At 41.5% G+C, this 27,361-nt stretch overlaps 2 protein-coding genes across 4 annotated transcripts in view; one reads left to right on the forward strand and one right to left on the reverse strand.

The window, feature by feature from the left end:
- Window positions 1-799: 799 nt before the first annotated feature.
- LOC129699313 (homeobox protein Nkx-2.4-like) lies at window positions 800-6,371 on the forward strand. Its single transcript, XM_055638977.1, has 2 exons — window positions 800-3,756; window positions 4,373-6,371. Exons 1-2 carry the CDS (start codon window positions 3,387-3,389, stop codon window positions 5,041-5,043), a joined length of 1,041 nt encoding a protein of 346 aa, XP_055494952.1. The 5' UTR covers window positions 800-3,386; the 3' UTR covers window positions 5,044-6,371.
- Window positions 6,372-22,785: 16,414 nt separating this feature from the next.
- Window positions 22,786-27,361, reverse strand: part of xrn2 (5'-3' exoribonuclease 2) — a 68,672-nt gene continuing 64,096 nt past the window's right edge. For all 3 annotated transcript variants that reach the window (XM_055638980.1, XM_055638979.1, XM_055638978.1), the window contains 2 exons: window positions 26,338-26,479; window positions 22,786-23,221 (listed from right to left, as the gene is read on the reverse strand). In XM_055638980.1, coding sequence (XP_055494955.1) covers window positions 23,162-23,221; window positions 26,338-26,479 — 202 coding nt within the window. In that variant the 3' untranslated portion in view covers window positions 22,786-23,161. The remainder of the gene's footprint in view (window positions 23,222-26,337; window positions 26,480-27,361) is intronic.

Genomic DNA, 27,361 nt, shown 5'->3' on the forward strand with positions numbered 1-27,361 from the left:
CTTATTTGTTAAGAAAACGCTCAACACAACAGTGACGTCTGGAGATACCTGTATGCTGAACATCGATTATTTATAAGAACAGTTTAGTATTTCATAGAGTTACTCTTTATCCGCTTTTCCTATAACCCCGTTTCCACTGAGTAGCGGCGCAATCCCCAGAGTGAAGGAGACTGACTACTTGCTAGAAGTTGATAGTATCATTTATATATTGCCCATGTTATAACATCCGCCGACGTTATATTGCAACGGCGATTCTTCTTTCACACATGAAACAGAAACGCCGGTGTATGTTTCAGCCCGAATTATGTATCAAAAACAACGAAACTCAAAATTCTGATCGTTTGTCCGGAAGTGGTTTAAAACAAGAGCACTGTTATTATTTAAACCTCTGTAAGGGTAAATATTTATTTGGCTGTTCCAAAATGAAATCCCAAATTAATGGAATTTAAAAAACCCAATCATTTTCTAAAAATTCAGTGCCGTTTAGCTTGGGGTTTGATTTGGAGAATTGACTGTAATTTCAACAATTGGCCTTGCCGTTCAGTCACTTATTTCTCGTCCTTTGAAAAAATCTTACAAATTCCAGCTTTGTTAGTGATTTTCAGTGATTGTCCTCGAGTCTTGCGGTTTCACTGTACACATTGGTATCAAAACTACCCAATGAGTATGAATAACGTTTGTTTTAAACTATCGAGCGGTGCTGCCTACATTGGCAATGGAACGCTTTTGTTATGTCTATTTGTTTTGGGAGATCACCTACCTGGAAAACTGGGTACGTTTAGAGAATGGGACTGTCAAATAATATCTAGAACTTACCACGGGCAATATCCCTGACAATTCGACGCAAAGACAGACCATGGTCGCCCTATACACAATCTCGATCATACCAACCAGTTGGGGATTATTAGCTAGATGTCCACTCATTTTTCACAAACTCCCATTCACCGTGGAAACATGATATGCTTACCACACCGCAAGTTCCAATTGCTGTATGTGAGGCCCGCTGAGTTAGGGTTTTTTTTTCCGCCCTCAGCTCCTCTCTTCGACCGGTAAAGCTTGGCTCTGTTTGAGAACAGTCCCATATGCACTAGTCTGGTCGGCACCGCTTGCATTAAACTCGAGGTGCATAGTTCCAGGATTAGTGGCAACTTTTATTGACAATGTCTCCTTTTTCCTAACCTCTCGAGTGGCAGCAAAGTCATTGAGTCTGAACGGTCTCCTCATCTAAACCCATAGTCTGGTGGGTGAAGGATCACACAGTACCTAACCAAAAGTAAAAGTACTTCACCCTGCAACATGGCTAATAAAGCAGAAAGAGTCTCTGAGTGGAGAAGAGTATATTTATTAAACACTAATCCAGGAAAGGATAGTAAAAATAATGATCTGCTGCGGCGAATGTATGAACTAGTTAGTGCTCGAGAATTATTTAGCAAGCCACACTTCCAAAACAGTAGATTGATGGAGAAACGCGATTGTTTGTTTTTTTGTTCTGAGCGGCGTTTAAATGTCTGAACTTTAAAAATAAATGTTTTGAAAGAAAGAAAGATGGTGGAAAGAAGGACCCTGGAGCGTTTTCAATAAATATGAATCCGAAAATTGTCAAAACAGGCTCTAAGGAAAGCAGGAAATCAAGGGGTGTCATTGTTGATACCTCAGTTCGCAAAATAAAAACAGGCGGCCAAGTAGTTGTGATATTTTACACGAGTGACTAGTAAAACTGGAAAGCTTTATCATAATTCCTTGTTTTGCTTTACTTGGAATCTTCAAGAGTACAAAATTGCATTACAAAGATTTACAGAAGGGCCAGTGTTAAATCTGTGGTGGCAAAATGATTTATGTTACACGATACTTTGTGCATTGCAAAATAACTGCTTTATGCAAAAAGACTCGCATTTTGCAATGTAACTGTATTTTACAAGAAGACTTTAATGTGTCTGCACTTTACATCGGACCTCGTGGCCTTCGTTGAGAGGCAACAATGCGACAATCAGCTTGGGAGTTTCTTTCATTTTAATACTGCGTTGTTAAATCTTCTATCTATTAAAGCTCAGTAAAATATGCTTCAATTATCAACCCCGAATTTTCCCTTTGTAGAGAGGCTCACGTCTGACCTTCCTTCCTTCAGCTTACGATTTCTTACGTGCTTTGGAACATAGGGAATAGCGATCAAATATATCTTACATGCCACCCGAGCGAGTAGAGTATTTGGAAACAAAAAAAAAGCACGTCTTAGGCAAACCAAAACAATGTATATTTTTCAGTTGGAATTTCCTAATTAGATTCTAAGGATTTGCAGCTGACATTACACTGTAGTGTTTCTCTCACTTTGTCCCAATCAAATTAAAATGGGGAGACGCGGCATCACCTTAACATTGATTTGGATTTAATCGGCCGGTGATTTGGAAGGAGGCTCGCTCTTTCTTTTCGCTTCCCAATCAATCCTCAATTTGGTTCGTTAGGTCGAAAGAATGATTCAACACGGATACCATATTGTCACAGGTGTTAAACACACAACAAAAACGACGAGGGGAGTAGGATAGTTTCTCGGCCATTATTCCCAATGTGTAGGGAGGTGGGTTGAACACAATAAAACAGTCACAAAAATACTTACAACTTCATGGTCTGAATTTTCGAACCATTCTTTCGACGCATCGGATCTACGTACGCTGGTTTTTAAGTGCCCCCCCTTTGCCGCAACAAAATGCTTAAGTTGCATAAATTAGGTTGTTGTACAAAAGAGAACAACCTCCACTCTCTCTCGCTTTGACTGTGCGCCCTGGCGCCTTTTCTTTCGTGGAGCGAAGAGCTCCTTTAGGCAGCATTCAGCATTCAGCCTGTGAGTGCAGGCCAGGAGAAGAACTGATGGGGAACAACACACTCCCGTGGTACCCTCCCTCCCCAAGAAAATTGGATAGGTATTAATGAGTAAAACTCAATTATTGCTTGTGAAAGTTCGCAAGTTCATGTTGCTCAGAGAAATGTCATGATTGGGTAAATCTGATTTCTATCAACAAGTCTTGCATTAGAGCCAAGAAGAGCTCAGAAAGTATTTAATCAAGTTTTTTTTTTGTTGGCATCGCGTTTATCTTGATATGGACCTATCTATATTTACCCTAATTATCTTGGTGAAGATGTCAAACGCTATTGTTTGCTCGTTTGGAGCGACGCTCCTCCCCCGGGGCTCTGTCGTAAACCTGGCGCCTGGCTAAAGTAAATCAAAGATAAGAGGACAGAATCGAGGCTTGCCTCTTCCAAACCGATCAATCGCATCTCAGGCGGACTCCAAACCCCCTCTTACATCATCAGCCACAAGAGGAGCGAGAGAGGGAGAGCGCACACAGTTGATCCTCTCGACAATTTTACCTGCACTGCCCGCTTGCTCAATCATGTCGTTGAGCCCAAAGCACACAACGCCTTTTTCAGTGACAGACATCCTGAGCCCGATCGAGGAGACCTACAAGAAGTTTGGTGCCATGGACGGCACTGGCAACATGGCACCTCCTCTGGGAGGTTACCGCCAGCCGCAGGTCTCTCAGGCTGCGATGCAACAGCACAGTATGGGTCACAACGCCACGGTGGCGACCACCTATCACATGCCGCACGGCGTGTCCCAGTTCTCTCACGGTGCCATGGGAGGCTACTGTAACGGGAGTATTGGCAACATGGGGGATCTCCCGTCTTACCAAGATACCATGAGGAATAGCGCCGCGGCCACCGGCTGGTACGGCTCAAACCCCGACCCCAGATACTCAACAAGTAAGATTGTCTCCAAGCGAAGTTCTTGTGTGAATGTAGCGACGATTTTTTAAATCTTAATTCCGTGGCAGAGTTTTCAAAGTATTTTAGTTAAACATGGAGAATCAATAAGAAAAAATGTATACATTGGTGGCGCTTCAGTGCAAGGCGTCCATTGTGGCCAGTTAACTTTCGCGTAAGATATAAGCCTATACTGCTATCAAATATCCAGTCTTAGTTACCAAACCACAATCAAACGGGTCTTTTGAGAAATGCCTAGAAAGGCTTTATGGCCGTAATTTGGCCAAACCTGGGCAAAGTCAGTAGAGGATGATGGTATAATGGACAAGATTAGATTTGTTGTTCTTTGTCTAATTATCAGAATCATACCATCTTTGTTAATTCTGAAGTGTTATATTCCATCTAAAATTCTGCCACTCGAGTCGGTTGGTTGTTGCTCAATATTTACCGTTCTGCCCTTTGTAATTTGAGTTGTAAAGAAATGTTATATAAATAAATAGTGTATGAATCATATCTCCCCGCATTGCTCCGCAGCAGTGCTGTGTAACTTATTGATCGCTTTTTAAAATTCCTGCATTTTATAACCAGAACATTTTCATTATAAACGTTTGTCTAGTATCCCGTTTCATGGGGACCTCCTCTGGAATGAACATGGCGGGAATGGGGGCTCTGACTGGAATGGGAGACGCCACCAAACCGATGGCACCTTTGCACGCTACACCCAGGAGGAAAAGAAGGGTCCTGTTCTCCCAGGCTCAGGTCTACGAGTTGGAACGGCGCTTCAAGCAGCAGAAGTATCTGTCCGCTCCAGAAAGGGAACATCTCGCCAGCATGATCCACCTGACGCCGACACAAGTAAAGATCTGGTTTCAGAACCATCGCTACAAGATGAAGCGCCAGGCCAAAGACAAGGCGACGCAACAGATGCAGCAGGAAAACAACCTGTGCCAACAGCAACAGTCTCCCAGGAGAGTGGCCGTGCCGGTCCTGGTTAAAGACGGTAAACCGTGTCAGAACGGCTCGGGTACCCCGGCCGCCAACCAAGCAAGCAACCTACAGCAGCAACAAGGCGCTAACGGGATCCACCCCGTCGCCAGCACCGCCATATCACAGCAGCAGAGCCAACAAGTGAATTCACTCGCTCAACCTCAAGACTTAGGCCAGGTGTCGCCAAACTCGACGTCCCTCCACAGTTCGGTGACCAACATGTCTCAGATGGACTCGGCTACTGCGGACTACACGGGGAGTATGGTGAATCCTAACCTGCTCTACGGCAGAACCTGGTAAACCCCCACCACCACCACCGGGTACAAAACAGGCTGGAGACAGGTGAGACATTGCTTATAATGTTTGAACTGGCAAACTTTGCCGCAAGTCCTCCTAACTTTTATTCCCGGATGTGCGGACCTGATTCTGGGCTGAAATAAAAAAACCCGGAGGACAAGTGGTCTGAGGACAACACAGGAAAAACAATCGCTGTAAAACAAAAAGCCAGATAATTTCAAACACTATCTGTGATCTCTCGGATTGCTCAGACAACTTGCAATCACAGATTGTTGAAGGGGACTGTGAAACCTTGTTAAATTTTCGGGTGAATCGGCTTCGGAGAAGCAGCGAGGTTGCAGGTAGAACGATCAGAGCAGCCACGCACCAGGCCGCCGCTACCAGAACACTGACTCTACTAATGTATTTGAGAATATATGGCGAATTTAACTATTCATTCTTGTAAATCAACCTCCGGAGTTTGCAGTCCGTTCAAAGTAGTAGTTTCAGGACTGAATATCGACCCCTCTGTGTTTTAATGCCGGTGACACTTGGAGTTTCGCGAATTTAACATAAAGAAGTCTGGTGTATGTTTTTTTTTTAAATATTCAGCGTTAACTCTTTCACGTATAAATAACAAATAAATTTAATGGATGTGCTTGAGGGCGATTTCATTCGGTTTTTATTGATAGCAAATTGAGCTGTAATTTATGATAGGTGTGTTATAGCATACAGTAAGCAATTTAAAAGTGATAATGTTAGTGTGTATTCTGGCGGGGTGAGGGGAGACCAGGATTAAATGGTATGAAACAAAAAGGATATTTTGCATTAATTTTCCCACACTGTCGGCTTGACCGTAAACAGAATATGCACATACACTTGGCGGGGAGTTTTTATCTGCAATAACGTGGATAGGAAGTTCGTGCTTGTCTCGAGTTGGTCGCCAGGCTTATGTGACTAACCACCCTCTTTAACTGTTACATTACCATCCGGAATCTTGGTTGATACCAGTAAAAAGCTAAATGTTTAGGAGGCAACTGGCCAAACGCAAACTGGAGGAACAGCACTTCATATTTCGCTAGGGCAGCTCACAACCCAGCGGTATGAATTTCTCTCATTTCAAGTAACTCTTGCATCCTCTCTCTCCGTCCCTCCCCCACCCTAGTCGTCGCACTAGTTTGATTGTCGTCATGTTGTGTCTATACACTGTCTATACAACTCGTTATCACCCAGCACACAGCCAACAATGGATCATTGTGGGCATCGTTACTTTTTGCATACTTTTCATTCATTTGTGCTCGATCTCTCTATATCGCCGTCTATATCTCTTCTTTCCCTTTCTCCTGACTCTCAGTCTGAAACGTCACCTATTCCTTCTCACCAGAGATGCTACCTGTCCCGCGCTGTTACCCCAGCATTCTGTGTCTATCTTCGAGAAAATATAGGCGAAGGTATATATTTCTTCAATATACACCTTGATATATGATCAAGATATCAATGACTAAACATAAATAGATAATGTATGTTTAGCTACTATAGATCATAACACTATCGCCGTTTTGGATTTACTGCCAACCAGTTCTAATGCGATTTCCATGGGCCTTTTATTTACTATTTTGAATCATGCATCTGACACTGGAATGCCAATTTTCGTAAAACTATCCTAAAAGACCCCACGACTAACAATGTTTAAAGCGCTGATATTGTTTGTGTCATTTCAAGGTGTTTCGAAAAAAACGACGGTCTTGTTTGAATAATTTGTTATTTATAATTCGGAGAGCTTTAAAAAAAAACCCAACTGATGTAAAAGCTACATTATCAATATTCACACCGCGATGTAATGACTTTGTAATTTCAATGGAAAATGTCAAATAATTTTGTTTTATTATTTATTATAATAGGGGTTTATCCGTTTAAAATATCGTATGCATCGTTGGTAAAAGACAAATCATGATAATGAAATCATTAACTTTACTGTATAAATTGTAAAAGATCTGAAGAGAAATCGCTAACAGCATAGTCAGAAACATGTTGCAATATTGACTCTATAGAACTAAATTAAAAAAATGTTGTCATTATCCCTACATTCAATGAGATTGTATTCCGATGTAACACATAGCTGTAGGTGTACAGGAACCGTCATTTAACTGGGGAACCAACAGTTATCCTGCAAAATTAATTGCGAGCACCGGCGCTGGGTCTTAATGTGCATGTATTAATACTGTAACCCATCTCGTGGTGGGGAGTGTAAATTCCAATTTCCACAGGGGACTGAATATAACTCGAGAAACGAGTGCTGTCTCTTTAGATTCAACAAGGGCTCAATAATAACATCTCTTGTTGTTGACCTGTGGTTCTCTCAGCCTTCTGTCGGCTCTTTCATTGCATTCAGCCTGGAACTCTGAAGCTGGGCGAGTTCGGGGTTGTTCACTAAGCGGATGGCTAATAGGTATTAAAGGGGGCTTGGGGTGTGGAGGAAGGGAAGGGTGGGGTGGGGGGGCGGTGATGTGGCTGTGGTGGGAAGTCTTTCACCACTGAAAAAATCAACAGCTAATGAAACGAATCGATATTCTTTATTATTTGTCCCTAAATTACTCTGCCACCTTTTTTTTTAAGTCATCGAACTTACACAAAACTAATAATACTTGCAAATAAACAAATGGCCCAAATGCAGGTTATTACGCTTCACGGTTATTGGTGTGGATCTCTGCTCGGGGTGATTGCAATGCAACGCAAATGCTCTCAAATTAAATTCTACGGTAGAGATATATTCAACGCATTGATGGCACCGCGCAGTTTCATGATCAAAGCAGTACAATTGGCATTTAACAATATATCCCACTGCTTCTAATAATTTTTCCCACTAACTATGTGGGTGACAAGTCTAGGTGATTTTCCCCGACTAATATTTATTTTCTTGGATTTAGTTACGCCAGTTCGTTCCACAGTCCTTGAATAGTTCGTTGCATTATTTAAAACATCAATTCATTGCCACGTTAGAATGAGACTATTATCCCGGTTGCATGATTTAAACGTTTTTATTTCTATCCGGTTTATATTTTAAATCTTTTGATTCTTAAAATACCAACTTTTACTGCAAATTTGCAAAAAAAGTTTTTACTAATTATAATCCCACTCCTTGTGGGGAAAAACATCGAGTTAGTTTGGAACAATAATCCTTGCTTCCAAAGAAGGATGAGCTCTGTTTCCTGGTCGAATTCATATACATTCAAATTAAATTTCCAACGCTTTTGTGCTTGAAGGCAGAATAGAGAGCACCGGTCCTTAACCTTTACTACAATGTCGTGCCACGTTTTGTACCGGATAGGACGTTAGCGTGATTGTGTGTGTGTGTGTGTGTGTGTGTGTGTGTGTGTGTGTGTGTGTGTGTGTGTGTGTGTGTGTGTGTGTGTGTGTGTGTGTGTGTGTGTGTGTGTGTGTCTGTCTGTGTCTGTGTCTGTCTGTCTGTCTGTCTGTCTGTCTGTCTGTCTGTCTGTCTGTCTGTCTGTCTGTCTGTCTGTCTGTCTGTCTGTCTGTCCCAGCAAATATACGTTTGGGCAAATGTGCCAATTTTCCATGCACTTATGGGCACATGGCATTACAGCTCCGCAGCAGAACATGGACTGAGACTTCAGCCTGGCGTCCACTTCAGGAGAAGCTGTTGAGGCTTGAGAGGACTCTGCAGGGGTTGGGGCCGGCTCTCCTGCTGCCGCGGGTGAAGTATTGGGTGGGAGGGTGGGGGGGGGGGGGGGGGGGGGGGGGAGTTAAAACACTGGCCAGTCAGTCCTATTTTAATCGAATTACAAATTAATTCACCGTGTTGAGCCCTGATTGGTAAATTGACCAGATTTCAGGTATTGTTTTTTTGCGACCCTCACTTGAGTCTGAAGAAGGCTCTCGACCCGAAACGTCACCTATTCCTTCTCTCCGGAGATGCTGCCTGTCCCGCTGAGTTACTCCAGCATTTTGTATCTATCTTCGCTTTAAACCAGCATCTGCAGTTCCAACCTACAACAAAGTATGGGTCGCTTTGAATTCTGTACTTGGTTTTGATTTGACGATTCAACTATCAGTTAAATGTTCTTGCATTAAATTGTGGGTGGATAGCCAACACGCGTGTTATTGTGTAGGGAAGAACTGCAGGTGCTGGTTGACACCGAAGATAGACACAAAAGGCTGGTGTAATCCAGCGGGTCAGGCAACATCTCTGGAGAAAAGGGTTCACCACCGCGACCCGCGCATCCAGGTATTAACCCTTCCCATCTCATTCACGGTGTTACATTTAAGATAAATTGTTCCTTTCCTATTCCCATTCCTTTTCTCCAGAGACGATGCCTAGCCCGCTGGGTACACGTGTTGTATTTATTTGGTGATGAGCCGCGTGGCCGCATAACGCTAACTATATCGCTTCATCTTTTAAAACTTTGTCTTTTGAAACTACCCCGATAAGGAATGGAAGATATGCAAAATCTTTACAATACCTAAGACTAGGGAATGATTCTCCGCCCTCACCCATCCCCCCTCCCCCCTCCTCAAACGCATTAGTCTCAGAAACGCCAAGTATGTAGGAAGGAGCAACTATACTGCAGATGCTGGTTTAAACCGAAGGTAGACACAAAATGCTGGTGTAACCCAGCGGGACAGGCAGCATCTTTGGAGAGAATGAATAGGTGACGTTTCGGGTCGGGAGACCCTTCTTCAGACCCGAAACTCTCGAGCCGAAACGTCACCTATACATTTTCTCCAGAGATGCTGCTTGACCCGATGAACTGCTCCAGTTTTTTTGTGTCTATCTTCGGGTTAAACCAGCATCTGCAGTTCCTTCCAACACACGGCGCAACCTTGCCTATACATCCTTACTAGAATACTGCGGGGAGATTCAAAGCCAAGCAAAGTGTCTTAAGAGCAAAGCGGCGAGATGCGTTTCGAGACCCTTCTTCCCGCACCCCACCCCACCCCACCCCACATCAGTCTGAAGAAGGGACTCGACCCGAAACGTCACCTATTTCCTTCGCTCCATAGATGCTGCCTGACCCGCTGAGTTTCTCCAGCATTTTTTGTCTACATTCGCTTCTCATTTGTTCGTTTGGGAGCGGCGGGGACGCGCTGCACTACACACGGGAGGGGAGGTGGGTTGTGTACAGACAGGGCGGTCCCGAGGGAAGACCTCCCCAAACCGTGACCCCGAGCATTCCGGTCACGGTTACGTCTGAAGAAGCGTCTCGACTCAAAACGTCACGCTTTCCTTCTCTCCAGAGATGCTGCCTGTCCCGCTGAGTTACTCCAGCATTTTGTGTCTATCTTCATTTTAAACCAGCATCTGCAGTCCCTTCCTACACATTCAGATATTCACCCTTCCCCTCTCATTCTCAGTGTTAAATTTATGATAAATCAGTCCTTCCATGTTCCTACGCCAACTTGAAGCCGCGGTCTCTGGTGGGGAGGCACCGATTCAGGACTAAGTCCAGAGTCCACTAACTCTGGACTTAGTGTTTAAGAAGGAACCGCAGATGCTGGAAAATCGAAGGTAGACAAAAGTGATGGAGAAACTCAGCGGGTGCAGCAGCATCTATGGAGCGAAGGAAATAGACTACGTTGCCTGTTTCCTTCGTTCCATAGATGCTGCTGCAGCCGCTGAGTTTCTCCAGCACTTTTGTCTACCTTATCTGGACTTACCTTGTCTGAACATCTGGACTGCGGAGGGTTGAGGTCCCGACCACGGGGGGGAATGGAGAAGGACTGGCCAGTTTTTGTGCCTTCCATCACAGTGATGAATGCCGCGGTGGATGTTTGTGTAAATTGTTATTGTATTTTTGTGTGTTCTTTTTTTTATTGTACCGCTGCTGGCAAATTCATTTCACTGCACTTTATGTGCAATTGACAAATAAAACTTGACTTGGCTTGACTTTCCTATTCCTTTCCCAGACCTATTCCTTCTCTCCAGAGATGCTGCCTGTCCCGCTAAGTTACTCCAGTATTTTGTGTCTATCTTCGGTGTAAAGCAGCATCTGCAGTTCCTTCCCACACATTTAAGATAAATCAATATCAATAGATTAAAAAAAACAACATTTCCCACCTCCACCCTCACCTAGTCTGCCCTCCCTAGTATAACAGTAATGTTCATCTTAGGAAAACTATGTGCATGTTTTAAGTGAACCGTTTCGTATATGAGGAGCAAAGGGGTGATGCTTAGGGTTGCGGGCGACCGAACGATGACAACGAGGTTAAGATTCGATAAGGCAGTTCAAAATGTTTGGGTTTTGGGAGCAGACTGGTGCTTTCAAATTGAGCTTTCCCGGGCGCTCATCTGCCGATCCAACGAACTACGTGCATTTTGGAAATAAAATGAAAATACGTTGGAAAAAAAAGTAGTTGGGAATTTAAACAAAACGTGTTTTTTTAAATAACCTTTTACGCCAGAATGATGCGGCGCTTCCTCGCCATCGTCAGTAACGCAGGTAAACAACATTTCTTATTCAACCAGGTGACTGCCTCTGGGTTGTTTTAATCGTTGTTTATTAACGATAGAGGAAAGCTTTAAGAAAAGCTCGGTGTTATTGTATACTTTATCCGCTCTGGATTTATGGGAAACTGGTCAAAAGTTCCTCCTTGCAACTTCGAAATGTGTTATGAAAAAGTACCTGGGATTTTCCAGCATCTGCAGTTCCTTCTTAAACAAATGTTATGAAAATGTTATCGTTAATGGGTGAAATAAAGGACTCGCTGCAACGCCGGTTTTACACTAAGGGACACGGGCTACGGGTTCTGGTCTGGCCGGAAAAATACTGCAATTCCAAATTGTCTTCCTTTCGAACAGCTACATAACTAGAACTTAAATTTTCTATCCAAAACTATACGCTTGTTTCCTAAAATTGCCTGCACGATCCCAGTTTCCATTAAAATGATATCGCATTACCACTGTGACCTTAACTTCAATTTCACTGACCGTGTTTAAACGTAGCGACTTGAATACTTCTATTAAGGTCGCATATAGTTTCCTTCGGATGTTTGAGCCATCCTTAATTTCTTTATTCCTGTGGGAAAGTAAATGCGAGGTCCGCCTTTCAAAGCCGCCTCGTCTTCTTCATTTCCCGAGGCTTGATAGGCTTTCCGGTAACGAGTACCACTCAAGCAACCTCATTGCAAGCAGAATGATCACTTGACGAAGGCGAAATCTCTCTGATGGATACAATCGCTCTGAACGAAAAAGAGAGTGGGCTTGGTCTGATATACTTGTCCACACTCTCCCAGTTACACTGTGCCTTCGGTGTAACCACACTATATCCAATTTCATAGCCAGCGGTATCACTTACTCGACGAGAAGATAATCGCGAATTGGCCTCAAGATCTCAACAACGGGCCAGGCTTGATAATGGAGAGATGATGCCGTGTCTCGACAGCTCAAGGTCGATCTTGTGAACCCCCCAACAATCACAGGTATTCAACCTAAAAACGCGCGGGTTGTCGAGTGTTGTAGCTAGCGCGTAATTGATTGAGGAATGTACGCGCGTTGTTCTAACTATGAAGCGAAAGTTTTAAAACAAAACAAATTGCAGACTAGCTTCAAAAAGCAATCTGGCGAAAGCATAGAACTGCAGAATGGGAACGTACTGTGAATGGAATTCAGCAGGAACTAGCTAGCCTTCTCTCTCAAATACATTTTTCGCAGCGACCCAAGGTACACCTTCAATCTTTACACTCGTATAAATATTGTGCGAACGTGTTGCCGCAACGTTGTTAGGATTAGTGTTTAAGAAGGAACTGCAGATGCTGGAAAATCGAAGTTAGACAAATATGCTGGAGAAACTCAGCGCATGAGGCAGCATCTATGGAGCGAAGGAAATAGGCAACGTTTTGGGTCGAAACGTTGCCTATTTCCTTCGCTCCACAGATGCTGCCTCACCCGCTGAGTTTCTCCAGCATATTTGTCTACCGTTGTTAATATTAGCAGAGGAAATACATCTATCCAGCAAACTCATTTACTATTCAGCGATAACATAATTTCCACTTCCCACTCAAATTCTTTGCTGATCATATGGAAGATTTAACTGTTTACAAGCCAAAACAACAACAAAAAACACAAGGATTTTAGCACCCGCTCTGGTCCCCACTGCGAAACGCGTTGCATTTGTTATTTCAAGATTACCAGCACAGCCTAACCTGGCGAAAACATATCTGTAGAGTCGGTATCCATCCATTGAATGTTAGCAAGACAAATACTATCTAACTCAAGGAAGGTCGCACATGTTATGAATTTTGATGGCTGAACCCATCAAAATAATAATTCGATTGTCTCAATAAAAAAAACATTCTGCTGAAGGTTTAAGCAATATCTAAATGAATCCTAGCAAAGATTTTAACATAATCTTGAAAGGCTTAAGGCTGGTTTGATTTACCCCAACAATGCTTAATGTATTAATTTTGAATAAAAAACTGTCAATAGCCAGTGCAATCAAAGAATTATCTCATGTGATACAAAAAAGCTGGAGTAACATCAAATTACTCCATGTGGTCATGTTAAAAGAAAAAAATAATGCATGGTGGCAAATTACCAAAATGATACCACAGGGAGGAAAGAAAAAATAAGGCCAAATATGAGGCTGTGTGATATAGTGGAGAGGAACTTGAGAAAAAAGGTATTTTAAAAATCCACAAATGACTCAAAGCCATTCAAGAACTTACCAGGATTGGTAAGTAAGCTTGCAGGTACAGCAGGCAGTGAAGAAAGCTAATGGCATGTAGGCCTTCATAACAAGAGGAGTTGAGAAAAGGAGCAAAGAGGTCTTTCTACAGTTGTACAGGGCCCAAGTGAGACCACACCTGGAGTATTGTGTGCAGTTTTGGTCTCCAAATTTGAGGAAAAACATTCTTGTTAGTGAGGGAGCGCAGCGTAGATTCACGAGGTTAATTCCCGGGATGACGGGATTGTCATATGTTGAAAGAATGGAGTGACTGGGCTTGTATACACTGGAATTTATAAGGATGAGAGGATATCATATTGAAGCATATAAGATTATTAAGGGATTGGACATGCCAGAGGCAGGAAACATGTTCCCGATGTTGGGGGAGTCCAGAACCAGAGGCCACAGTTTAAGAATAAGTGGTAGACCATTTAGTACGGAGACAAGGAAAAACCTTTTCACCCAAAGAGTTGTGAATCTGTGGAATTCTCTGCCTCAGAAGGCAGCGGAGGCCAATTTTCTGGATGCTATCAAGAGATAGTTAGATAGAGCTCTTAAACTTAGCAGAGTCAATGTATGTGGGGAGAAGGCAGGAACGGAGTATTGATTGTGGATGATCAGCCATGATCACGGTGAATGGTGGTGCTGGCTCAAGGGGCCGATTGGCCTTCTCCTGCACCTGTTGTCTATTGGCTATTGTAATTATGGCCCAATTTATAAAAAACTATCAAAGGGAGTTAAGAAGCGAAGGTGCAAAACAACATGAAAGAAAGCAAGAGCATTTTACATCAAGTGTCTCTCATTCATGGAAAACCACATTTTTCCCCCCAAAATAAACTTATATACTAAACAAGAACAGTGCAAAAACCCTTATGACATTCTCAGAGTTTATACATTAATTAGTGTTATATTCGGTAATGTTCATGTCATCCTTAAACAAAGTCCCTACCACTCATGTAGCCTCCTGGGGCGATATCCCTTCCCTTGTTTGAGGGGTGCCTCCATCAGACCTTGCTCCCCAATGTCCAGTAGCGGAAGTACCATAGACTGTGGTCGTTCCCCACAGAGTCTTGGCGTTAGCAGCACCAAACGTCAGGGAGTCCCATTATGTTTAAAGGCACTCATTGAGGAGATTTGTATTGCCCTGCAACTCCCAACCACACTAAATCCCAGGACAGTGATTTGGAAAGCAATGGAATATTGCTCATCTCAAGTATTATGAAATCTGCCATTTAGATCCAAACTTCCATCAGTAGACACATGGTCATATGAGTACAGATATAAGACATATGGTCATAATATTATGTGCAAAACATAGTGCATTGAAACACAATCAGGTCAATTCACAATCAGGTGCTCCAATGGTCAGAGATGACTTGTTATAACTGAGCTAATTTTGCATCTAATCAGGCAGCTCACTTGGAATCCCATGTGCTTTAAACTTTCAGAGCAGCTTACAATGCAGCACCTTGTCAAATAGCTTACTGCAGTCCAAATGGACAGCAACCAAAACCCTGTCCTGAAGGGGCTGTCCCACTGCGGCGACCTAATTCGCGAGTTTAGAAGAGTGTGTTCGACCTCCAAACGCGAGGGCACTCGCCGGGAAAAACTCGAGCTGGATCGACAGTGCACGATGAAACCGTGAGGTGGATCGATCGATCGACCACACACACACACACGCGCGCACACACACACACACACACCGTGAAGGCCAGGGAAAGCGGGGAAACGCTGTCTGAAATTCACACCCGCGATGAAGAGGAAGGAAAGACGGCTGTACAGTGTAAGATAAGTCCTTTAGAGAGCGCAGAAGGGGAGGGTGTGGGAGGACGAGAGAGGGCGAGAGAGGGGGAGGAGAAGGGGAGGAGAAAGGGGGGGGGAGAAGGAGTGTAGACACTTTTAAGACGTATAATAAAGTTTAGTGGGCATTTTACCTACCGGTCAGTTTTCCTGGGTCCTGAAAACTCCAACGAACCAATCAAAATGCCGGGTCAGCGAAGGAGATTGCCTACGGCTGCCCTCGACTGCCTGTAACTAACTAGCGACCCCACTCCACTGAACTACGAGTTAAAAAGAACCATGCCGACCAAATTTTACTTGCGGAAAATTTTTCAACATGCTGAAATATTTTCCGTGACCTAGCTGAGGCCGCGAGCATTCTGGAACTTCCATCGAGCATGAAGGAGAGTTCCAGTGACTTCATGGGACCTCCTAGGACCACTTGTCGCCCATGCTGCGAGTTTGCGTCGAGGGCAAACTCGTCTAAACTCGCTGATTAGGTCGCCGCAGTGGGACAGGCCTCTCCTCAAAAACCTCAAACCAAATAGTGAGGCAGCTAATTCCTATTTTCCCCACAATGAGGTGTGCACGGTGTTATGAGACATATTTTGAGTTCAGAGAGCTTCGTCCTTGGACAATGAATCCAATTTAATTATTAACTGCGGATTTACAAAAAAGGACTCAAGAGTACCTTGATTTGGTGTGCAGGCCTTTATAAATCAGAGCACTGAGTATAGAAGTTGGGATGTAAGGTTAAAATTGTACAAGGCATTGGTGAGGCCAATTCTGGAGTATGGTGTACGTCGCCTAATTATAGGAAGGGACAAAATGAATCCAATTTAATTATTAACTGCAGATTTACAAAAAAGGACTCAACAGTACCTGAGTAACTCAGCGAGTTAGGCAGCATCTTTGGAGAACATGGATACGTGACATTTCTGGAGGAAGGTCATGACCCAAAATGTCACCTATCCATGTTCTTCGGAGATGCCACCTGACTTGCTGAGTTACTCCAACACGTTGTGTCCTGAATTATTAATTATAAATGGTATACTCTCTCCTGCCCATCTCATCTACTGAATTACTAAATCTGCAACAAATGACTCATTGTTTCATTCGCAACCTAGTGGATTTATAATACAATACAATATAATACGGTTTTATTCGTCACATTGCACATAAAGTGCAAGTGAAATGAATTTGTCAGCAGTGGTACAATGATAAAGAACACACAAACACAACAAAAATTTAACACAAACATCCACCACAGCATTCATCACTGTGGTGGAAGGCACAGAAATTGGCCAGTCCTCCTCCATTTTCTCCCGTGATCGCGACCTCAACCTTCCGCAGCCATCGCTGCGGCGCGTCCAGATGGTAAAAGGACAAGGTAAAAGTCAAGGTAAGTCAAGAATCGGCTCTTCCCCACCAGAGACCGCGGCTTCAGGCTGGTGTAGGCCGCAGGCCGGCGGTCGAAGATTTCAAGTTTGTGCCGCAGCCAGAAGCACTGCAATCATTAGGAATGATCGTTCTTTTGTTTTTAACAGAAAATGGACAAATCTACATTGGGAATAAGTATAATATTAGGCCGACATCGTTGCCAAAGAAGAGCACAGCTGATTATGCTCACCATTATTTGGCCACAAACAGCATCACAGCATTTGGTAAGGGTCAGATTTGTATAACAACAATGAGGTCCTTATCTGGTTGTGACAGACTGCAGTTATTCTTTGCGAATTAGGTCTCATGCTACATAAATCACACACTGAAATGTAACAGATGCTAATATGTTGTTGAATTGGTGTGCCTGAAATGAACTAAACTCAGCACAGAGCATTATTTCTAGCCCACGAGCTTTTAAACAGTGTGTGCCATATAAATCCAGGTTTCCTTCATTTGAAGATGGACACAAAATGCTGGAGTAACTCAGCGGGACAGGCAGCATCTCTAGAGAGAAGGAATGGGTGATGTTTCGGGTCGAGACCCTTCTTCAGACTGGTTAGGGATAAGGGAAACAAGAGATGTAGACAGTGATGTGTAGTGATAAAGAACAATGAATGAAAGATACTGTATGCAAAAAAGTGATGATGATAAAGGGAACAGTCATTGTTAGCTTTTCGTCAATGAGAAGCTGGTGCGATTTGGGTGGGGGAGGGCTAGAGAGAGAGAGAGAGAGAGAGAGAGAGAGAGAGAGAGAGAAATGCCAGGGCTACCTGAAGTGAGATAAATCAATTTCATATAGATGCCCAAACGAAATATGAGATGCTGTTCCTCCAATATGCGTTTATCCTCACTCTGACAATGGAGGAGATCCAGGACAGAAAGGTCTGTGGAAGAATAGGAAGGAGAATTAAAGTGTCGAGCAACCGGGAGATCAGGTAGGTACATGCGGGCTGAGCGAAGGTGTTCCGCGAAATGATCGCCCAGTCTGCGTTTGGTCTCACCGATGTAGAAGAGTCCATATCTTAAACAACGGATACAGTAGATGAGGTTGGAGGAGGTGCAAGTGAACCTTTGCCTAACCTGAAAGGACTGTCGGGGGATCTGTGTTTGATTGTACATTAACATCTTAATTTACACCGCTTGTTCATTTCATCTGCAGTTAATTTAGAAGCCCTTCTAATGCCCAGATTTAAGTTTCTTTTCTTGTTCAAAATCCCAGGCACCCTGGTTTCCCCAGTATGTTTCCACACACTATAATTTTGTATATTAAAGCAGTAATATCTAAGCACACATCAAAAATGACGGCATACACCATTAGATGGTCTATTAAAAAATAATCTAACATCTCTAAATTCTTCAGAAATTTACCATTTAGCTAGAAGGTGCAAATACCTAAAAATCTTCTGTCATTTGACATAAGATAATTCTACTGATGATTTTGCGCAATTCTGCAACCTATTTGTATGCATTTCAAATTCAAAGTGAGAGTTTAATCTTCCAAATGTATAAAATTTGAAAATCAAGAAATGTGTTCCTCCCCAGAATGTGATACTAAATATTATGGTCGAAATCTAACAGACCTGAATTTGTATCTTGTTATTTGCCCACAAATGTTAATTTTCTTTTAATTATCTGCGATTTTAGTACTTGGGGAGGAGCCTTACTCGTTATTTTTAAAAATGGCACCTATTTTATGGTAAGAAAAACTGGTAATCTCCACAAATCAACAGGAGAGGGAGGCCTTTGCAAATTACCGTGGTTCCCCTCTTATTTAAATCACCTCAAAGTTTATGGACATTAAATATGACGGCATTTTTTTTGTGGGTCTAACGTGTGAATTATGAAGGGACTGCAGATGCTAGAATATGAAAGGTCCAAGGTGGACAATGAAGCAAGTTGGAAGATTGGGACCACACACTATCATATTGAAGGACCCTTCAATGGTATGAAAACAATGGGGAACAAGCTGTTCCAGAATTTGGTAGTACGCACTTTCAAGCTTTTGCATCTTCTGCTTGATGGGAAGGGGAGGAGAAAGGTCTTTAGAACCTAGAACCGCACAGCACAGGAACAAGCCCTTCTGCTCACAATGTCTGTGCTGAATGTAGTATGCACAGACCAACTCTCATCTGTCTGCATGCAATCCATATCCCTCCATCCCAATTTGATCTACTTCTATCAGGTCTCCCCTTGACCTGCTATCCAGAGAAAATAATCCAAGTCTGCCCAACCTCTCCCTGTAGCTAATGCCCTCAAATTCATGCATTATTCTGGTAAACTTCCTCTGCAAAGCCTCACATTCTTCCTGTATTTGGGCAACCAGAACTGCACACAGTGCTCCAATGCAGCCTAACCAAAGTCGTACAGAGCTGTGTCGCCTTCATGACTCAAATACTCAATGCCTCGACCCGTGAAGGCCTTCTTTACCACTCTTTCTCAAGGCAGTGTGCAGTGTTGATGGTGGCGAGGCAGGTTTGTTTAATGGACGGAGTTACACCGTAGATGCTCAAGTCTGCAATTTATTGCTGTCTTGGGCAGAGCTGGCACCAATCCAGCCCTTCTCACTGAGTTAATCCAGCTTTGGTACCAAACCAAGGTGAGATAGTATGCATTCTGCAGTGCATCTGTAGAAGTTAGCAAGATATATTTTAGATATGCTGAACCACCTTTGTCTCTTGAAGAAGCAGAGGTTCTGGTGTCCTTTCTTGGCCACTGCTTCAATTCAGTTGGTTCAGAACAAATTGGTGTTGAGATTTACACTGGGGAATTTGAAGCTCTTGATCACTTCCACTTCAGCACCATTGATGCTGCTTGGGACATGTACTCCACCTTGCTTCCTGAAGTCAATAATTAGCTTATTTGTCTTGCTGTCATTGAGGGAGAGGTTGTTGTCTTGACGTCATTTTACTAAACTCTCTGCATTTCCTTTCTGTACTCAAGTCTTGTCTTTGTTGGCCCACTTAAGTGGTGTCATATGTAAACGTGTAAATAGTGTTAAAACAGAAATTGGCCTCCTATTTGTGACTTAGTATAAGAGGCTGAAAAAGCACTACAATAAGGTTTTATCATGAATCAGCCACAACTTCAAAAGGGCCAAATATGAGACTTTGCCCTTCATTGTAAAGTCTTAGGCACTTTACCAATTTATTCAATTTTATTGGACTGACCCCAAAATCAATCGATTGTATTTAATGACAGGAAAATGTACAAATATTTAAATTAATATTTTCAAAGGACAAGAAAATGACCACTGTAAACTATATATACAAGCTGCCATTATTTATTCCTAGATCTTAACTTTTCCCTGTTCTAATAAAAGGTCATCACCCCAAAATAGTAACTCTCCAGACATTGCCTGGTCTATTGCACCTAAATATATCTCGCAATATTTGAAATTTGCAGCATCTTCTTGATTTGCTTTTCTTCAATCCATCAGTTTTGTACAGCATCACACACAAGGATTAGGTTATTCTTTCACATTCACTTGGACGTATGGACTTGTCTTCCCGATCCCTTGCATCATGGATCCCAACAGCATCAAGAGCACCATTGCCTTTCCCCCCAAATTTCCAACTAGAGAGCAGTCCTGAGCTACTATCTACATCATTGGGAAGATCTGGGAAGATCGGAGGGAAGGCTGGCTGGACAATGGTGCCTTCCTCACCTTGGTGCCACTGTGTTGTGTTGTGTCGTGGACTTTCTGTGTTTGTGCTTTTTTTTAAATTCTATTTTATTTATTTAATATGTTTTAATAGTTATTATTTATTTATTTTTATGATACTGACTGTAAAGGGAAATTCATTTTGTTGTCTCTAATTGAGACAATGACAATAAATTTGAATACAATACAATCATTGGAGTTCCTCAGCCTATCTTTGATCAGACTTTGCACTAACCAATATCCACATTATTCCCTTTATCATGTACCTGTACACTGTGGATGGCTCAATTGCAATCATGTATTATCTATCCGCTGATTGGCTAGCACGCAAGAAATACTTTTCACTCTACCTCGGTACACGTGACAATAAATTCAACTCGACATTTCTTTATGGCAATAGACAGGAGGTAGCAATTGACTTTAAAATGCCTGACATGCAAAGACATTTAATAACTATTGATATAAAATTACTGAAGATTTGTTTTGCAATTCATTTATTTAAGAGTTATAAACAAAATAATGAAAAATAGATTAAGGTATCCTTTCCTTTCCTTCTGATTCATTTGCCCGACAACTTCCAGTGAAACCAATGGAATTTTGGATGCCCCACCAGGTCTGACCAAGCATAGGATTCAAATGTCAAGAACCCAGCAAACTTTGAACTCCAGCAAGACTTGTGTCAATCACTGGCGGTGTGAAGTAACAGGTTCAACTTTCTGAATCTGCCATTAATTCCTGGGTTAGTTCATTTCATAGGGGATGCTAGCCTTATCCTAGATTCAATGATTGAGTGCTAGCTGTTCCAATCAGAACCAAAAGTTATGGCCAATGCGATCTGTTCCAAACTACTAAATTTTTTTTTAAGACAAGTTCAACACCCATCATGGTGGTTAAAGACCAGCCACGCGTCCATATTAATCAAATATCTAATTAAAATAGCATGAATAGCAGGATCAATAGCTTTCATCGATGATATGATGGCACTAAAGGCAGGCCAGAAGTAGTCCACCAGGATGTTGCTTGGAGTGGAGGACATTAGATATGGGAACAGAACGGAGAAGCCAAGCTTTGCCCTGGAGTGACAGAGACCAAGGGGCGACATACAATTATGAGAATCGTAGGTTGGGAAAATAGTAATCTATTTTTCTCATGGAGAGGATATTAAAAACAAGAGGGCATAAGTTTTCAAAAGTGTGTTTTAAGGTTTTTTTTTATATCCCCCATGCAGAATGGTTGATATCTAGAACTTGCTGTCAGATACAATGGCCAGGTTTGAGAGGTATTTAAACAGGCAGTATAATAGGCAAGGCATAAAAGGATGCTTACTTAATACAAGCAAATAGGATTAGTGTATATGGGCAAAAATGTCAGCATGGTCATAGTGGGCTGATGGGCCCATTTCTGTGCAGCACAAGAGCCATTATTACTGGTTTCCCTTACAACGCACAAATCTACTCATTCCCTTTAGAATGTACAAACCACATTCATTATCTCAATACCAACTCCACTCTAATTACAATATTTGATGGTCCTTCTGCAGTGAACATAGGTGATTGTTGTGGATTATCGACCTAGAACGTAGGGCAATCAGTTCCCTTTTAATTTACAGTAGACAGTCAATCATTTAAGATTTCACACTTCTTCACCATCAGAAGATTGATTGTCCACTGTGGAAGTAAGGAAAATCCATTGGAATGTGTTTTGGGTAGATAATCCCTAACCATCACTGGTGGTGAAACTTAAAATCCACTCTATCATTTTAACATTTCTTCATGCCGAGGTACGATGCTCAGCTGCTGCAAACCATCCCGAGGATGGGCAATGGTACTTAAAAAACAAAGATAAGCAAATAAATAAAATTCAAACATTAATAAACAAAAACAAAAAACCATTTGATGGTATTTCTGTGCTCGAAACTGAAGCAATGTATTGGCAGATTTACAATAATCTCAGTGACAAATATTTGTGACTAGGAAGGTCTTCAATACATTCCTGCAACTATTCCTGGTGTGATGAAAGTTTTCAGGAATCAACACTAGTGCTCAAAGTTTGGAAAAAAAAAAATTGCATTTGAAAAAAAGCCATCTGAAAACTTCTATTGTAACCAATAAAAATGTAAATATTTTCACATTCCATATGATTCTCTGCAAATTAATTGGCTTCATGAAAATTGAAAGGGAATAAATGAAACAAAGACAAAAGTAAACCAAAATTGGCAAAACATTTTATTAAAGACCACTCCTGATGTACACAAATAAAAGCTCAATTTAGTTTTCCAATTTTGGTAGATACTAAAAACTATTACAATGTCAACAATAAGGCTTGCCTGTATCTGTTCTGCAATCTATTTATCACACTCTCCGAGTGTTTCCAAAAAAAAAGAGTAAACGGCAGAATCCATATTGTAGCAAGTGAAAACTGAAGCACAAAAATACATAGAAACAAGTATTATAGTTTCACATTAAAAATCAAGTCAGGACTCTTTACAGGTACATCGGTTAAATTTCAGCTTTGCGCTCGCCGATTAATTAAATGGGCCCTGTAAGGCTCAGCTTCTATTGCAGAGCTGATGGAGCTTTTAATTCCAGTTGAATCTTCCAGAATCTGGTGGCAATGGGTAAGGTCTCCCAGAAAATCCCTGAAAAATAAAATGTACCCAATATTTTACACAACAATATAACCTATGCCAGTAACTAAAGAGTACGGCCAGAATAATGATCAATGCAAATCCATATATGCTGGATTGAACACTACTGCCAAGAAAAAAAATGTGTCCATTCTTTCTACAGGAATAACCTGAATATGTTTAACTAATATATTTTAAATTAATGTGTAGGAAGGAATTGCAGATGCTGGTTTAAACCATAGACTCAAAAAGCTGGAGTAACTCAGCGGGTCACGCAGTATCTCTGGAGAAAAGGAATAGGTTGTGTTTGAAGAACTGTCACCTATTCCTATTCTCCAGATGTTCCCTGACCCTCCGAGTTACTCCAGCTTTCTGTGTCTATCCTCAACATTTTAAATTAAAGCAGATTCTGAAATTTTAAAATTATAGGTTACAGTGCTCCCTTAAAGAGGTAATCACGAGTCCATTATTCTTTGTTTTACAAAATGGCTTGAGAAATATGCGTTTGGCCAGTTGGTATCTTGGGGTGCCCATCATCGGGGAGGAGCTAGAGTTTGATTGACGGGATTATCAGCAAATTCCTCAATAAGGCAGTAACATTAAAATGGGGTGATAAGGCAGCCCCCCCCCCCCCCCCAATGAGTCTGAAGAAGGGCGTCAGCTCGAAACGTCACCTATCCACGTTCACCAGAGATGCTGTCTGACCCAGTTACTCAGCACTGTGGCTTTTTTTGGTAAACCAGCATTTGCAGTTCCTTGTTTCTTTCTGCATTTTGATTATAATTGTCACTCTGCAACTTTCACACGTTGGCTGGCAAGTGAAGCTGCTTAATGACTGGGATCAGGTCTTGCCTCACCACCACCTTGTTTTGTTTGTATACCTGCTGAGAGATTACTCAAGTGCACGTGTGAAAGGCACAATCTGAATTAGGTTTTGCAAATTACAAGTCACCATCCTGGTTCATTTCTGCATGATTAGACAATAGTTGGAAGAGCATTTCATTCAGCTTAATTAACAACTAATAAAGATCATAGAAGATCCAAGGAAGATGCAGAATGTGTAATAATTGCATCGAGGCTTGTACTTATACTGTGCCTTTCACCTCAGGCATCCCGCAGCACTTTATAGCCAAAGAGTGCTGCTGAAGTGTAACCTTTTAGCATGTCACAGCTAATTAGCTCACAGTATTCTCTGACAAACTATAATGGAACAGGGATCAGACACTGATATGATGGATTTTAGTGGTGCAATGAATGTGAATATACACCCAAAACTAAACTGACGGAGGTGGTGAGATTCTTGCCCGTGTGTATTTTAATGCGCAAAAAAAGTGAAAATGCCATAACCAGCTGCACTATTTGCAGCCTTCTTTAATGTGAAAAGGGGAAGTAACCAGAATTGATGTAATTTTAAGTGTACATAAAGTGATGGTATTCAAGAAAAAACCCAACAGATATTTGGATATTGAAAAATCATGGGATAAATATAGAGTGCAGGAAAGTGGCATTAAGGTAAAGATCAGCCACAATCCTAACGAATCATAGAGCAAGCAAGATGGACTGAATGGTATACTCGTCAAATACACCAAGATCACTCAACAATATCTGAAAATACTTCCTCTTAGGAATAATGTCAGAGTTTCAATTGCATATTAAGCACTAATTATTGCTAATCAAATTATCAGATCTAAAAATTGTTGTTTGCTGTAATTTCTATACAGAAATATTTGAAAAGAAAGGTTTATACTTTTTTATTACACTTAATTTTTAACTTCAACTCAAAAATCACAAATGTTCCAATTTTTTGCAGCATGAGGAGGATGATATGGGACTGGACGGCTTGACTTAAGGAGTTCTAAGAAGAGAATCAAATCATGAGGGGCACAGTGAAGGGGCACAGTCTTTCCCCCACGGTAGGGGAGTCTAAAACTAAAGAGTATAGCTTTACATTGAGAGGGAAAAGATTTAAAACAGACATGAATGACAACTTTTTCAAACAGACAGTGGAGAGTATGTGGAAGGAGCTACCAGTTGGAAGTTGCAGAGTCAGGTACAATTATATTGTCTTATGATATTTGGACAGAATATGGAGGAATATTGGACAAAGGCAGGGAGATGGGGCCAGCTCAGGTAAGCATGGACAAGTTGGATCAATGAGACTGTTTCCAGGTTGACAATTAAACAATTAAAAAACTATTGTTCACTAAAAATTCCTCAGTGAGATTGGCAATGCTATCATTTTGATGACACCGCAGCTGTTGAGCAACAGAGAATCCCCTCAGTTATGTGGGACAGAAGTCTTCACACATGGCCAAGCTCTGGTCACAACTCACTAGATCCCTGCAAGAGGCTTTTTCAAGATCGGTGGGAACTTTCATTGCTCTGCTGCTGACTGCAAACCTTAGGCCAAATCTAGAGTTGTGGTATGATTGGGGGATACATGTTTGCCAGGATACTAAGAATACTGTCTTTTCATCGATTACAATGGCACAGGATCCTTTACATTTGGGACTTGAACCAATAAGGTTCTGACTCAAATGCATGTGCTACGAGCTGAGCAATGACTATACAACAATAAATCCCACCATCAAATTTCTGAGTCAATAGCCACAAAGATAAAGTTGAGTTTTCACAGTTGTCAATGTAACAAGTGGCCGTTCTAAAAAGAGGAACCTCGTACAAATGCCTGTGGTATTGAAGAAAGAAACCACCTTTGCTGAGGAGCAAAGTGAACAAATACAAGTAAAATAACTAAGTTCAGTCCATTATTGTAAATTTTCAGTCAATCAGATTAAGATTTACAAAGCCTAACAACCAGTAAAATGGTTGCCATCATCCGCCAGGGATTGCAGGAAGAGATAAAAGTTTGGACAGATCCTAATTTTTCCAATGTTGCATATTTTCAGATGACCTATATCATTCCTTTTTAATTGTTTTGACAAACTCGTATGTCCTGAATAGCGTAAAGGTGAATCAAACAGTACTATAGTTTATGGAAGGATCCTTCAGAAGCCTGATAATGGAGGGGAATAAACTGTTCCAGTCTTTTTTTTTTACTGCAGCTTCAATTATGCAATATAGTTCAACAAATGAAAGCAACGTGTCGACAATATTATCCACATCATTACCTGGCGCCCTCTACGATCATCTTGCCTCTGCTGAAAATAACCTGGCACTCCTGATCCAAGTCTGAGGGTATTCTGCTGGAACAAACCACCTTGAGACTGAATGATCCGATTCCATGCCAACTGCTGCTCAACCCCCTGGTTTCTATGAAGTAGAAAAGTTAAGTTTGCTGTTAGTTATTGGACTACATTTAAGTACAATATCTCACCAAGAAAAAAAATATTAAAAAAAAACTATGGACATTACTGCTACCTAAAAAAATTCAAGAGAGTGATGCACGGGCAATATAGAACATTAGCTACAGACGTATAATAGAGTAGACTGGGGAACAGTTTATTAATTCACTGCCCCGTTCACAACGTAATGCTTAAATATCATATGAATGGGTATTTTTAAAAAAAAAACCTATTGGCTCCCCAATCAATGGTGCCTCAACATTTTAGCTGCTTGAAGATCTACAAGCAGTACATACTAAAATTGCCAAACTTGTTTGCAGTTTAAAAGTTAGCATTCTGTTGAATTCTTCAAATAAACACATCCTTAACACAAGGGAAAACTAAAATTACACATGCAAGTTTCAAACTTTTCCCTACACATTACATTAGCTTTTGAGTGGTCAGTTTTTCAAATTTACGATGCCATTTATATATACTTTATCCCTTCTCCCATTCTCATTTGCTGCAGTAATAGATTTTTTTTAATGATTTAAATACACCTTGTGAAATACCATGCAGCAAAACTTCAGCAGCAATTCAGGAGATTCCACAGAGATGCAGCAATCACGTCATATTTTGATATTAAAAATCTTTATTTGCTGAACTAGGAGATCCTACTTAAACCATGCTTTTAAAAGCTCACCTTAAGCAAGGGTGGCTTTTGGCACTCAAAATGAACCATGTTGTATGGTTATTTGTATATCAACTGTGTATCATGATTGGTTTTCCAAATGCACACGCAACCCTGTTTAAAAGCTTATAAAAATCACAAAATATTTTAAAACTCTAACCATGCAATCAGGCCAATCCA

This window comes from Leucoraja erinacea, chromosome 8 (assembly GCF_028641065.1).
Source record: "Leucoraja erinacea ecotype New England chromosome 8, Leri_hhj_1, whole genome shotgun sequence".
NCBI lineage: Eukaryota > Metazoa > Chordata > Chondrichthyes > Rajiformes > Rajidae > Leucoraja > Leucoraja erinaceus.

Excerpts from the sequence above, each read along its gene's own strand:
- LOC129699313 (XM_055638977.1), top strand. The coding sequence starts at position 3,387 with ATGTCGTTGAGCCCAAAGCACACAACGCCTTTTTCAGTGACAGACATC. Across the intron at positions 3,757-4,372 it reads CGACCCCAGATACTCAACAA|TATCCCGTTTCATGGGGACC; the intron begins GTAAGATTGTCT and ends ACGTTTGTCTAG.